Genomic DNA, 15,554 nt, shown 5'->3' on the forward strand with positions numbered 1-15,554 from the left:
TTATCCAGAACTGTTTATTAATTGGTTTTGATTTAGGATATGAGAATCGTTTAATAAACGGTTTGGTTCTGGCTTCTACCATTTCTATGTTGAACGGAACTGATTAACACCCTTACGCATCTCTGTGTTCCAACTATCTTGATTGGGTCTTATGAAAAAAACGGAAAGAAATTAATAGGGTTGGGCTGCTGATTTGATTGTTCGAAGAGATGGGCTTGGGCTTGGAGACTGGGTCTTGTCATGGAGTGGACAAATCTTTCAGGAGGCTTCAGTACTCTGGCCCAGTCCAAAGCAGCTTAAGCCATAGGGTGTTTTTTTTTTGTTAGCAGAATGGAAAGTATGGTACGGTCGGTGGATGGTTTTTGGACAGCCAAGTCATTTGGCACTAGTGGGACCCACTTTTACGAAAAAAAAATAGTGGGACCCACATTTACTTTCGGTTTACGTTTTTATTCGCCAATGCCTCGGCCCTCGAATGAAACTCCTCTAAGTAAGTAGCAAACCAAATTCTTGAAATTGTTATCGAAAAGTATTTCCCGCGTCCACGCTTCCCTCTTCCCTCTTCCCCCTGCCCTCTTCCCTCTTCCCTCTTCCCTCTTCGACTTCTTCCTCTGCTACAAACCCTATAATCCGTCTTCGAAATTTGAATTTTCAAAACTCGAACATATTTGACATCGTTGTTGGAGAGCTTCCGTCTACGATCTCCGTTGGCTACGACTGGGGAGGTATTTACGCTTTTCCTTCGGTTTTGAGAAGTCTCTGATTGAGTTTACTTGCAATTTCTTACTGAGAATTGTTAATCTAGATCGATGGAGTTCCATTTTTTTATACGTTTTTGGGAATTTTCTTGGTCTGGAGTCTCCGGACGATCCTTATACTGGGTGTGAGTAAGTCCACTGTTGTTTTTCTATCGAGATCGAAAATCGTCAATTTATTTTATCATTTCCAATGTCTGTTCAGTCATATTGGTTGCAATCTGGAGTTTCCGGCTTCCATTTTCATGTTTCTTTTGAGTTCATTCTAGTTCAGTATAGTAGTGATGACGGTTAAATTTATTCCCGTGATGGGTGCTTGACTTCTTAACCGCAGGGTAATCTCATCCTTGAATAGCTAGGGTTTCGTTGAGAAGGGGAGTTCTATCTGTACCCAGTCCTCAACAGAATCCAGAGTACTACCTTTGGTTCTCTCTTTCATTCCGCAACTACGTAACTACTACTATTACTACTTATAATTGCTTCTTATCGTAATGCTATTGACAATACATATACAATTTATACATCAGCAGCTTATCTATCGGCATCGGGGTAGAATGGGAACATTCTTAGGATTAGACTGTCTCTGTTGCAAACCTGGTAGAATGGTTTAGATTTCAAATCCGAAATGATATGCTTTACAATAAATCAGGACGTGTTGTTAAACACTGTTGATTCTGCTTGCATGGCCTTGTTATTCTTTCTAAGCCTAAATATTTGTAAATACATTTTGAGAATTAATAAATAGTAAAAGTACAACATGGACATTGAAATTTTGTCGTAGAATATTGATAATGTATAATTAGTGGGATTTCCATGAATTATCCATTTTGATTGTTGTAGGATAATGCTTTTCTGAGGTAAGTTTAGTATCCCAAGACACCATGTCATAGTAAAAGAACTCCTCAATGCCTAAGCAATCATTTTAAGCTCAAAGCAGCAATAGGATTGCAAAGACTTCAAAGAGATTTATGCTAGTTTTGTTTGGCTGAAGGTTTTTTTTTTTTTAACATGCTGAGCCTTTGGATGAAAAGAAAGACTATTTACCCATTCTGCATGAAACACTGTTCCATGTTCTTTCAGTCTACTGCGTCAGATTCTTGGCATTTGTGAGCCTTTTAGGTTTTGTCCTGTCTGATCCATCTGAAACTCAAATGTACAAAGAAATTTATTTTTCTATTTATAAACCTTTTTTTTTTTTTTTTAAACTTTCCATGTAAAGAATGAATCATAGATTGTTCAGTCATACAGGCTGCATTAATAATTTGACTCAATTGCTAACTAATAATATTTGTTCTGATAAAGTTACTCTATCAGAAAGCTAGCTGATTCTCAACACCTTGCCAGTGCAACAGGAAAACTGGCTTTGTGAAAGGAGAGTGTGATCAGAGATCTTGCCATGAAAACTGATGGGAAGCAAAGGAGAAAAAAGGATATGGCTTCACTAAAGAGCAATACAACTATAAGCATTAGTTCCTCCAGAGGCAAAACATCTGCGAGAACTGGTTCTCGGAAGTGCAAATCAGCACATGAGATGTGCCATCTGAGTGGTATTATTTTCCAATTCTCTCTCTTAAAAACTGTTCTAGTCATGCTAATGGATTCACCAATTCTATATCTCATTCAACATCTCATTTGATGACCCTGCTTTAATTTAACATGGACATGTGTCTGCCATGTTCTAACTCCTTATATGGCTTAGACATAATTGCATCAGATTGCCTATTTATTCAAAGAGATTCTAAATTCATTTATATTGCCTAACTGTATTGCTTGTATTTTTAGGGAAAAATGAGACTGTTTTGGCTGGAAAAGATGAACACCTTGTGTCTTCTAAAGCAACTCAAGCATTGGGTCAGCCGTCTCTGGACAGAGTGGGTATTTCAGGAACAGCAAATAATGTGCCCGAGCTTGCACAGACACTAAAACCTTCCATGAAGATCAAGCTCCAGCTTTTCCCAATAGATGAATGCACTCGCTTAGGACTGGAGAAGGTAAATAAAAAAATATAACTATGAATACAATGTCTAAACATTTTTATACTTATGAACAATGACTTCTAAAAATAGTGTTGAAGACAATATTTATGTCATTGTTAATATACATATTATAGGATGGCTACAATCCACACTTGGAGCTTACTTTAAAAGCTCAAAAAAAGATACACTCGGTGGTGAAGCATCTCAATATGAAGTGGGGAAGTTCAAGCATAGCAGTGGGTGAGCTTATGCTTTTCCCATACAGCATCTGTATGGAAAATCTAGGTGTGTACAAAAGATGGTCTTTGAAGGACATTGATACTAGTGCAGCAGATGTATATACCGTAATTGGCAAACCTTCCATTTTCCGTTTGAGGTATGGAGTTTATTTTATTGTGCTTTATGGTCACAAAGAACTATTTTGATCAACTCGCTGACTTGGTCTATATTCAAGGTATGGCTGGTTCTCTAATTCAGAGCCTGAAAACTTTCGGTTACCTCTTACCTCCAGCGGTTTTGAGGATTATTTACAATCTGAAGGCATACAAAGAGGTTTCAGTAATAATGCGAAGACCATGGAGGGAGAAAAGCAAGGATGTGAGGTAATAAAACCAATGCAGTTTTGCCAATGATATGCTAAATGATTGGGGTTGGGTCTGTGATAGAGCAATTGGTTCTATTTCATTTTTTTTTTTTTGGTAGCAGTTGCTTGCTCAACTTATTTTTTCACTTTGGTTATAATTATTCAAACACTTGTATGCAGGATGGTCTGAGAACAAGCCAGGGAGTTACGTTATCATCGCTAGCATGGGATGATTGTCTCACAAACATTAGCATTGGAGGTCTGCTGTCGGAAGCATCTCTGCAGGCTAACGCCAAATGTTATGACCCAGTGCCTGTTGGGAATGATTTGTGCTTGCAGCAAGTTCCATTCAGCTCTGATTCATTTGATGTTGCTATTTCGAATCTTATACGTGGTCGTGCTCAAGGCCCAAGGCTGTCCTCTAATGGATCTCATTCATCCATCTTGGATGCAGAAGAAACATGCCATGCATTTCCATTTCAAAAGTTGTCTTCACCTGGTGAAAATGTACTCCCTGCTTCAAGAAGTGCTCCTGCTGGATCTTGCAATCAGGATGCTAATTTCAAGTCATTCAAAAGCTCCAATTTGTTTAAGGTTTCCCACTGGTCACTTCATTTATGATTATTACTTTTGCTAATAGGGAACTGTTGCATTTACTTGTTTCAATCCTGTTTGATGATCTGCAATATTTAAACTGTTAAATGGTTTGGGGGACTTTCTGTATTGGAAATGCTGGCCACATTACTGTAGTTTGTCATGTTATTCTATTTAAGGGTGGCTTTGAGTTGGTTGTGTTTAACAACTAAACATCCATCCCAGACCCAATACTTCTATTTGGTGGGTTCAAAAAGTTTAAATACAAAAGTCAGACCCAGGAAAATCAATGGTTTTGTGTTGGGTGGATAGTCTCATGTTATGGCCATTCTTTAATCTGTAGAATAGTTTTTTCTGTTCAATTATGTTTGGGGATTGTAATAAAGTCTCTACTGATCTTCTTGGCCAGAAATCAGCCCTGTTGAATGATCCTAACCGTATATCCTTACAATTCTTGGACTCCTACACTGAATTCTGACTGTTTTTAGTGTCGTGGGGATGGCTAGTACTGTTGGATCACTCATCACTCAGTCCACAATTGTCTTTGATTTGTGCTGTTTACTGCTACAGCTACTGTTAAAAGGCCTTCCGGGTCTCTACTGTCTACCTTTTATCACTTCATTTTCTACTGAAGAAGTGGCTAATCTCTCTGAATGGTATTTTTGCAGGTGGGAAGCCAATCTGAAACCGGCCTGGAACTTGATCCACAAGCACCAAAGAATGACTTGCTACCTCAGACACAAGGAGTAAATAACCTAGAAAGTAGCCTTGGCCTGGCAGACATCAAATGGGTACTTATTGTTAAGCTTCTCAACTGAATTAGTTCTCTGATGATGTTGACAGTAAATCTGATTACTTTTCCATTATCACTCGATTGCAGACTGATTCTTTGGGCCCCTTAGACCTGGGTTTATCATCCTCTCAGCAGATCAACAGTGGAGAAAGTATTAGCCTCAACGGTTTCTTTGGCAGCAGTCTAGATGCATTCCAAAGCTGCTCATTCTTTGCAAGAGATGGGAAGGTTCCTCCTACTTGAAAATAAAGAAGCCTCTGGACCTTCTATTGCTAAGAACAACTGAACCTTTTTCATGTATTTTGGTACATAGCTGGACTAAATCTTGTAGTGCATTCTTCTGTGAAATTGTTCCCAAACCAAAGGGAAAAATAGGTGAACATTTACAATAACATTGACTTTTAACATAGTTATGCAGTTCCTTGGCCGCAATGAAATGAATTGTGTTCTATAGTTCGCAAGTGAATTGGAATGACTGGGAATTAGTCATTGTTTCAAAATATACGTTTCAAACAAGGTGGTACGAGGAGATGCAGGTCTGGATTACCATGGTTTTGTACTGGCTGCCTTATCTGGCTGGCAGGGCTCAAATTTTAGTGATAACTAAAATCATGATACCATTGCAAACCAAACAAGAACCGACTTTAAACTTAAAACTGCAGTGGCATTGACTGTATTCAAGGACTCGGATCAAATAGGTTGTTGTCTCGTAAATTAAACTAGCTGGAAGATGAAACATCAAAAACTCAGTTTTTTTGAATTCATAGTTTTGATTATCACAGTAAAAACACAACTTTCATTTTCCAAATTACTTCCAAGCTCGATGGGTCAGGAAACGATGATGTTGATGAGAAGCTTCGAAGCTTCCCTTCCGCCGATCATCAAACAAACAAAACACTATTACACAGCAGTGCTGCGTTTGCCGCAGTAGAAATCGTCGCCTTTGTGTGCAAGGATGACAGTGTTGGGGTGGTGGTGGTGTTGGAGTGTCACACACCATAACGGGCGTCGGTGAACTTAGTCTTGATCCACTTGAAGCTATTTCGTACAGAGGACTTGAGCTTACCTTCCATAGTGAGTACGTTATAAGAGGCCACCCTCTTCTTCCGCTTCATCTCTGGGTCGCTGGACTTGCTATGAGGACCATTGAAGCTGTAAGTCTTGGGCCCATCCTCGAAGTGAAACCCAGCTCCGTTGTAAGACGATGAGTACTCAGGGTAGGATCTGCACTTCTCCATATATTGATCGGATTATTAATAGAACTAAGACAAGTTTTTGTCTGCTGAGGGGAGGAGGAATAGCTTCTGGTGTCCTTTATATAAAACTAGAAAGGGAAGGGATGTGTACTGGCTAGTGGGTGACGTGAGAATGGCAATGAATGGCTGATGGATGATAAGGATTTAAAGTGTCAAAGTGGGAGTAGTATAAGGAACCTTAATTTGATTAGGACTGAAGGATGGACGAGTTTGGGGGAGGGGAGGGGGGAGTAGAGGACAGTGGCCGGCATGTGTGATGTTGGAGCCCTGAGAGAGCTTTACTTTGGGCAACCATAGACAATATGACATGAGGGGAATCAGGATTCATTGAACATTTGAACTGTATGTATGAGAGAGAGAGAGAGAGAGGTGGGGGGACTGAGATGGGATCCATAGGCATAGAAAAAAATTGATATCACGTGGACGTGGGTGGGAGGGATTATGGAGGAAGAGGGACCAGGTTCCTTCGTTGGTGGCATGCGCAGTTTGGTGATATAATTATTTGGAAAAGAAAACGAGAGATATGAGTCATGAGTGGGGGAAGGCCGAAGGCCAACCAAACAATGTCTAATTGTCTAGTGAGTGAATGAGTATGCTTTGCTTAGCGAGAGAGAGAGAGAGAGATCTTTTGGTATATTGATAGAGGGGAAAGAGGAGGGGAGGGTGTAGGGGTGGTGGTGTGGATGTGACTTTGTGAGGTGGCCAACCCCACTCTAGTTGAAAAGTAATGGGAGAGCGCTACTTTAGCTTTTATCAGTTTGTTTCCTTTTTAATGTTGCACTGTGGAGACTGGAGGAAGATTAGAGGGTTCATCATGGGTTTCCTTTCTACTACAGTCGTAAGATTGAAAGTTATTCCGAACCTACCACCTAGAAATGATCAAAAACCCTCTAGGGTTGGAATCATAAGACCTTTATTTTTCATGCAGAAAGTGAACAACGTGAAGCAATGATATCAGAGATTGACTGCGTGGTGTCAATTTCAGGGAGAGAGAGAGAGAGGGAGAGACCCAATTGAAAATATTGATTATATGTACTATATACCGTGGACAAAGTAGCCAACTTCTACACCACTACCGCGCCCACCCCCCCCAAAAAAAAAAAAAAAGAAAAAGAAAAAGAAAAAGACAAAGGAGCCAACAACTTGATTTACTTGGATTTTGATACCAATGGTAAAAGGAGATGCCCAATTGACTATATATTGACTAATATGCATAGTTTTCAAACTGGATGGACCACCCTTTTTAAGGTTAAGAAGTTTGGTTCTTTTAAATTCAGTTCAGTCTATGAATCCTAATGAATCAAAAAGTAAAAACCCAGTCCAAAGAACATAACTTATGGGCTAGTTTCACAAGAGTTGTAAGAAAATAAATAAATAAATAAATAAAAATTGGCATATGGTTTTGAGCAGTCTTTTAATGGTGGACTGGTTTGACCATCTGATCCATATCAATTGTTAAGAACTATAATTAGGTGGGTCTACAATTATCTCTCTTAAGTAATTTACAGCTGAAGATAAAAAAAGAGAACCAATATCACATGCATGGAGGATCTCATTCCTCATGTAGATGGTACTCCTGGCTAATTCCTTTATCAACATTCCCTTCAATGAACCACTTGAATGAGAATGGGAATACAACAGTGAATATGTGCTTTCCTTCATCAAATATAAAGAAGCAAGTGATGTGGGCTGTGAGCCATCTTTTTAAATTCATTTCCCTCTCTAGCAAGGGAGCTCAATCTTAAACAACTCTTGTCTTTGCCAAAGTAATAGTTAACTTACAAATATCATTTCAATATTATATGAAATTAATTCCAAGCCTCATCCCAGGGTAGCCTATAGCTCTGGAGAGGACAAAACTATAAAGAGGGAAAGTCTCATGGAAGTTAGTTACTTCCCCTAGAGGTCTACTGCCCTCTTTTATGGAATGAAAGGAATCAAAACAATAGTTCTTTTTTTCAAAGAGAAGATCTACAGCTCAGAAGTGCAACCAGAGAAGAAGAAGATGTGTTCAGTAATTGATATCTAATCTTCCCCTGTTTCAGATATTCATGAATCAAAGACATCAATCTCTCCCCTGTTTCAGATGTTCATAAATCAAAGACATCAATCTCTCCCCTGTTTCAGATGTTCATGAATCAAAGACATCAATCATTGGATCTGACTCAAAAAGTTGCAACTATAAATCTTTAAAACTTTGGTTACTAAATAAGAATTCATACCATGAAAGCAACATGATATGCCAAGTTCATGGTTTCATCCAAAGGTGAGTAGTCCTTAGGCATCTTCATCTTGTCAAAGCTCAAAGGTGCTTAATAGGACCTCTACAATCCTTGCTTTTAGAAATCTTTACTACATTTATGTTCTAATAAATTCTAAAAGGGTTAACGTGGCTCAATCTTTTCCTGGTGAGAGTGTGACATGTATCCCTAGAAGAAGCTTCCATTGCTTGAGTGTAATCTGAATCAGCCCCATTGCCTCCCACTACCCAAACGAAGAAAAAGAAAGCCACTAATGAAAAGGTGTGAGCTCTTCTCCTTTCTCTGAGAGGCTGTGGATCTTAACACCTAGGAGTTTCTGAAATGAAGTAAATGAATAAGAAAATTTCAAATTGACTAACTAGGACCATGAAAAAAAAAGCTCTCTCCTTCGATGTATTCAAGGGAGCTCATAGTTCTCTCTCTCTCTCTCTCTGGAGGAGGTTAGAAAATGCTGTAGATTACAAATCATTTACCCCTCTCTATTAAGACAGTAACTTCTATACTGCAGGTTCATGAAGGGAAATCTCATGCTAAAGAGTAGGAATGATGACTTCTTAGCAAACTGGCACTTGTATGCAAAGCAATGGGACAACTTAGCTGCTCCAGGAATATCCAATAATAATCCGGATCTGAGTAATAGATAAAGTAAATGGTAGAGGACACTAGTCAACAGAGGCTCCACCACTGAGATTTGGCAATAAATCACATTCCAAGCATGAAATGTAAGATGCTCCAGTATTTACATTTAGGAGACATTGACAAGAAATAAAGGCTAAACCCCATTAGTATCCTTGTCAAAGCACTCAGAAAGCCAAAATCAGATATTCTGATAAGGCTAAATGGTCATGTCTCCATCTCATTGCTAGTGCAGGCATGCCAACCACATGGGATTGGGTAAGGTTGGTGGAAACATCATAGGATTACAGAAAATCTGTCTTAACACAATCGATTCCATAATCCCATTGATTAGGTTGAATAAAAATGCTTGATTCAAATGAGCTTAAATTGATTATGGAAAACTATATTTGGAAAACAGTATGGGCATCTTTTTCTTTTTCTAGTCCCTCTCCTGTTGGGCTGGCTTCTGATGGGTAGGCCCTTTGCCCTTGCTTAGCCGGTTTAGGCTTTCTCTGTTGTATCTTTTTTTCCTCGCGTTTAATATGTTTTTCATTCACCTTTCATTCCCTAGTGACATAATCATATGTTTTTACCCAAAAACAATCATAACTGCAAGTTAATTCTTTAATACACTGACCCACCAACTTACCCTCCTGACTTTAACCTCTTAAGGCAGGAGGAAGCCTGACTAAAACATCTTTATATGAGGCAATATAGTCAAAGACATGAAAACCCAAGGGGGTAGCGCAGTTGGTGAGCAACGAACTTGGTAGTTGGTACAAGCCGTAAACTCGGACGTCCTAAGTTCGACTCCCACTAGGCACACCTTGGGCCACTCACACGGGGGTGTTTAGTGCTTTTCACTGCTTTCAGTGAAAGTTGAATGGCCCGGTATGACTCGGTCCATGCGGTTGTGGGGTCAGTATGGACCCGCGGGACTAGTCAGGCTAAAAGCCTGAAAACCCGTCGTTAGAAAAAAAAAAATACTCAAAGATATGGAGAACCCAAAATGCATCAAATGCAAACAGTGAGATTCCAATCAAACTTTCCATATTGATTCTTCAAAAGTTAGCTATTAATTGCAAATATAGTACAGCCTACAGAGGACATTATTATTACAGAGCACCAATGATGTGAATTGAACAAGTCAGTGTAGGAAGTAGTGTTTGTTCAACCCATTATCAATGAAAATCTTGCATTTACATTCTGTATCATCAAGCAGATTAGCACCTAAAGAAATCAGCACCATCTTCAACATCATCAGTTTTGATGCTTCCACTTTGAGCCAGGAGTATTCTGTAAAGTGTAAACTCTCTTGAAACAGACCACACCACACCTATCTTCCATGCCTAACATCCTCTCTATGGTGAGTCTTCAAGCAGGAATTCTTTCTCATGCACCTGCCATTTTGAGCACAAGGAATCAATCAAAAATAGATTACCTGTCAATGCCAAAGGAAAATTTTCTTTCTTTTTCCCATTAAGCAAAAGATTGCATTGTTGATTTTATGCTATTAATAATAGCTCATCCTGGCATCCCACTAACCTTTTTATTGGTGACCACCTCTGATGCATAAAGATCCACCAGTCATAAAAATTGGACAAATCCTAACACCCTTGAGTGAGAGGCCTTACCATGCACTGCCCCTTGAGATGAGGCTGAAAACTTGTCACAAGTGGACCTTGGCCACATGTCAACTTTCAGATCAATCTAAGTTTGCCAAGTGGAAAAACAAGAAACTGAAAAAATCCAAGCCTACCAAGAGGGTGCATGGGACTACAGTGGAGTTGCTTGGACATACACTGGAGCATATGCCTGAGACTCCGAGAAGATGTGAGGAACTTCGGTCTGAAATTTGACATATGAACAATCTACATCATGCCCTAGACATCCAATGATCAAAATTACTACATCACTCTTCATTGGACGAAAACACAATGTGTAGAAACTTTTTTCCTATATATAACAAAAACATCCTCAACCCTGTAACACCTTCACAATCGGCCAGGTGCTAAGATACCTATTGTTAATGGGCAGGGGTATGCTTAGCAAGTGGAAAGAAAGAATTTTCCACATGGCAGCCTAGTTGGCACCAGAAAAATGTTCAGCACGTAGCCCATTACACAGGAAAAATTTCAACCAAATTGCTAGGCCTAGTTGGCACCAGTGTGAAAAATGTTGTGTGGAATTTACCACATGGCAGCCTAATTGGCACCAGAAAAAAGTTCCACACGAAGCACATGACCAGAAAAAGGTTTTGCACTATATCTATGCATGTTTACAATATTTTGACGACTACTACGCATCTTTCATAGTCCTAGATTTGCAAAGCTCTAATTTATCACTTGGTAATCTCCAATTTGAATAATCTTGACATATGAGCAAAGACATGCGAGTCTATCTATCTCAAATTTTTGGCCCCATCTAATTTTCTATGTGGCATATTTTCATGGCACGTCTAGGGTAAAACTTCCTTTGTGGACTATCTGATGTAAAAGGTCCCCAAACCAATTAGTGGATGGATCTTTTATCTTGCTCTAACCATGTCAAACCCAACGCTTCCCCATGGAGGCTGAATAGGTTCATAATTTTTCCCTCCCACCCCTGCACCCGGTCCCATTTCTTTTTTCGAAGGGGTTGTTCAGAACCAAGGGATCCTACATTCCTACAAGCCACTACTATGTGGACCTAAATCCTACAAATTCTTCCTTTTTTTTTCTTTTTATTTGCCATTTTGATCTCACTCCATTGCAGTTCAATCCAAAACTTGAAATGTTTTAGTATTTAGGTGTTTTAATTTCTTTGCTTCCTTGATTGGTCAGCTTGGCCAAATGCCCAACAATACCTAGCGAAGTTTTGATCAACCTATAAAAAAATAAAAACAGATAACCCACATAATGTATGGAAATTTTATCTATTGTTTTTCTTAACTATCCATTTTCGATTAATGTTATATAAAAGCTAAAATTAATTATAAAACATTTTATTTACACATAGAGAAGTTAGATTGATTTGCTATTTAACACATGACTAGATAGTGGTGCATAAGGCTAGAGTATAAAGTCAGTGCAAATAGGCCCAGGAACTTGAACCTAAAAGAAAAAGGTGCAATAAGTGCAATTCCATGCGGTGGGAAATTTTGAAAGCTCCAACAGATAAGAAGTTTCTTGGAAAAATATTAAAGTAGTTTATGATAGTTCTGTGACTTAGATGCCATTAACGAGATCTGATCCATTGATCAAGTCTTCGGTAATCTCCTAACAAAGTAGTGCCAATTATCAGAGCAAGCCATAGATTGACATCTTTTAACTTATTAAAGACTCGCATACCAAATATCAAAGTTATTAAAGACTTGCATATCCGTCAAACAAGCTAGAAGTTTGGTATTTTGATGGACCCATTTCAGAGCCATGTGATTGAGAAATGAGCATGGACGTGTTTTCCCTTGTTTTGTCCTGCTCCCTCTTCCCACTTTTGCCACTCTAATTTTTTCTTGTTCATTTTACATATAAATAAATAAATAAAAAATCTTTCACGTTTTCTAATTTAATTTTGATAGCTTTTTCTCCATTTTCGATTAATGTTATATAAAAGCTAAAATTAATTATAAAGCATTTTATTTACACATAGAGAAGTTAGATTGATTTGCTATTTAACACACGACTAGAAAGTGGTGCATAAGGCTAGAGTATAAAGTCAATGCAAATAGGCCCATGCACTTGAACCTAAAAGAAAAAGGTGAGATAAGTGCAATTCCACGCGGTGGGAAATTTTGAAAGCTCCAACAGATAAGAAGTTTCTTGGAAAAATATTAAAGTAGTTTATGATAGTTCTGTGACTTAGATGCCATTAACGAGACCTGATCCATTGATCAAGTCTTCGGTAATCTCCTAACAAAGTAGTGCCAAATATAAAAGCAAGCCATAGACTAACACAGGGAGAGTAGCGCCAAAAACTTGTTTGAGATTTAAAATGTAACCGCAAGCGTACGGATCAGTGTAGCTACGGGTCGAACACAGGGAGAGCAGCCACTTTATTTTTTTATTTCTTTTAATAATGCCATGTGATTGAGAAATAAGCCTGGACGCATTTTCCCTTGTTTTGTCCTCCTCCCTCTTCCCACTTTTCCCACTCTAATTTTTTCTTGTTCATTTTAGATATAAATAAAAAAATAAAAAAATATTTCATGTTTTCTAATTTAATTTTGATAGCTTTTTCTCCCAAGTCTTATATCTAAAAATTGAAGTCTTTTAATTTTTTTAACCCTAGAACACATCCAACCTTACCTCCAACAAATGAAACTTAGTCTTTATAATCACTCTAAAAAAAACCACATCTCTATTTTTCCTTATTTGATTCCATTCCAATTATGTTATTGACATAATCGAATACCCCCTATAGTTTCTTCAACTCCATTCTTCTACTGTTCTTCAAGGTATGAATGAAATAATTTCATTATATTTTTGGATCCTCTTATGCTTCACTAATTACTTCATTATCTACCATATCATATGGCCTTCACCTACGTATTTTCATCTGACAAATGATGAAGTGTAGTTTTTCTCTTTCTCTTTGATTAATTTATTTATTCATTTCGAGAAGAAGTTTGGAAGAGACATAACTTTCCAAGATGATGAATTGATAAACCCCACCATTGCTCTTCGCCAACCCCACTCTTACTTGTTGGGAAGAAATCTTTGCTAGTACAGAGAAGATTGAACTCCAAAAAAAAAAAAAAAAAAAAAAAAAAAAAAAAAAAAAAAAAAAATTTATATGGTATAGCTTGAACAAAGGTGATTTTAAGGTATCATATAATTACACACGATTACCTTTGAATAATGCAATATATAAAGTCTTCAAGCTAGGCAACTTAAATAAAAATCCTGTGAGGGGTCCTCCTATCTTGTGTCCATAAATGTGATCCAATAGTCTTTCATCAATCGTCAGGCGCTTTAATTTGTATAGACAATAACAACGATGATTACCTCATTTTTAGAATACATTCTAAGTATATTTTTGGAATTTGTATAGACAATAGCAGCTAATTAATATTACACATTGGAGTAGGGAAAAAAAAAAGATAAAAGACGAAATTGGACTCAGTTAATCTTATATATTATATGGGTAAAGCATAATTGTACACCATCAACTGGAATTTGAAATTACACGTGGGCAACCCAGATTACTGTAGCAATTCCTATAAAATGTCTTATATGCCCCCTCATTTCAATATTTCCGCGTAATATCTCCTCCAATACCTGAAATTGCAAACTAACAGCAGAAGGAATACTACCCTAGCTTATATATAGGTTTCTGATCACACAAAAATTAATTGAAGTAATATAAAAATAAAAAGGACAAAATGTGTTATGTGGCAGTGTGATTCCTGCGCCAGACACGTAGGGGAGAAATAACCTCCTGCCTCTCATAAAATCGAAAATGTTGCCTCTATAGATATTCCTTCGTGCTCTTCCACTAGTCCTTGTGAATACTTAAGAACCACACTCCCCCATAGGAAACACTTCCAAAAAAAGAAAAAAAAAATTAGCAAAAGGTTGGTGGTGATAACACTGCCAAGGGACATACATTTTACTTTACTTTTCAAAAAATATAAATTACTTGGGGATGGATAAAAAGATATATGATTGGGCTAAATATCCTATTTGCAAAATTTAATTACCATTTTTTGTAAGATTTCAATTAATCACAATTACAAAAATTCCTATTTTTAATTATTTTTAAGGTTGGTGTTTTTTGTGCCGTTAGTATAGGGTGGGCATTCACAAGCTCTTCAATTAGGTTAACTGCAACTATTTTCCTTGTCACAACCCAAAAACACAGGGAAAAAAAAAAGTCTAGGTGAACCACAACATATTAGTTTGGTCGCCATAGCCCATATGGATCTGGCATTTTAGCACTTTCATAGAGCTGAACATAATAGTTTCTATCATAGGACGATTAAGATTACATATGGGTTAGAAGGAATAGAGTCACATTAACAAGTTCTTAGCTTGAAGTATTGTAAAAATTTCCTGTGACTTCTTTTAGTCCGGGAAATTTGGATGCGTGGGTAGAGGTGATACAATTGTCTGGTTTTGTAACGCAGTATTGGCCCATCATCCTTAAAGTGGTTTGAAGTATATTGGGTGGGGCTTCCATGATGGATCAGTTAAGGGGCATTGGTCGTTTCTCTCAAAAGAGGTTGAAGTCTCATCTTTAAAATTCAAAATCAAGCCAATTATAAGATTAGGAATAGAAATGCAACTATTGAAGTGATATTTATTTATTTATTTTTGTTAACGATGGATATCCAGATCTTCGGCTTGACTAGTCCTATGCCTCATACTGACCCGACAATTGCATAGATTTGGTCATATTGGCATTGAATGAGAATCATTCAACTTCCGGTGAAAGCAGTAAAAAGCACCAAACACTCCGTGTGAGTGGCTCCAAAGAGATAAAAGGGAGTCGAATTCACTTACCTGCATTGAAATGATAGCCCTAACACATATTCATGCTTTCTTTACCAAGGAATGGTAATTTGGAATATTGTATCCCGAAATTATTAATTTAGGCTATGTCCTGTAATAACCTGCCCCAATCACCACACAATATTAATGTCCCATTCACATTTCTCTAGTTTTGAAATTTTCAGAAAGGTTAAGGACATCCAGTCTTATCCCTCCTAAGAAGATATAAAACATAGTAATTATAATAA

The 15,554-nt window shown here is 37.7% G+C and overlaps 1 protein-coding gene across 5 annotated transcripts; it reads left to right on the forward strand.

Annotated features, from left to right (window-relative positions):
* Positions 1–513: 513 nt before the first annotated feature.
* Positions 514–5,167, forward strand: LOC122088314 (TSL-kinase interacting protein 1-like). Of its 5 annotated transcripts, none has more exons than XM_042657556.1 (9): positions 515–725; positions 806–887; positions 2,100–2,302; positions 2,538–2,746; positions 2,866–3,107; positions 3,186–3,333; positions 3,495–3,908; positions 4,577–4,699; positions 4,789–5,167. In XM_042657556.1, the coding sequence occupies exons 3-9, from the start codon at positions 2,152–2,154 to the stop codon at positions 4,942–4,944; spliced, it is 1,443 nt and encodes a 480-aa protein (XP_042513490.1). In that variant the 5' UTR covers positions 515–725; positions 806–887; positions 2,100–2,151; the 3' UTR covers positions 4,945–5,167. The 5 variants fall into 5 exon arrangements, with proteins under 5 accessions (XP_042513505.1, XP_042513490.1, XP_042513497.1 ...); XM_042657563.1 differs by having other exon boundaries at positions 806–883; XM_042657547.1 differs by lacking the exon at positions 806–887 and adding an exon at positions 1,090–1,205.
* Positions 5,168–15,554: the final 10,387 nt, after the last annotated feature.

This window comes from Macadamia integrifolia, chromosome 2 (genome assembly GCF_013358625.1).
Source record: "Macadamia integrifolia cultivar HAES 741 chromosome 2, SCU_Mint_v3, whole genome shotgun sequence".
Classification (NCBI taxonomy): Eukaryota; Viridiplantae; Streptophyta; class Magnoliopsida; order Proteales; family Proteaceae; genus Macadamia; species Macadamia integrifolia.

Coding starts and splice junctions, on each gene's coding strand:
- LOC122088314 (XM_042657571.1), top strand. CDS start 2,152: ATGAAAACTGATGGGAAGCAAAGGAGAAAAAAGGATATGGCTTCACTA. Junction 3,108..3,185: donor CCTTCCATTTTCCGTTTGAG/GTATGGAGTTTA, acceptor TCTATATTCAAG/GTATGGCTGGTTCTCTAATT. Junction 3,334..3,494: donor GAGAAAAGCAAGGATGTGAG/GTAATAAAACCA, acceptor ACTTGTATGCAG/GATGGTCTGAGAACAAGCCA.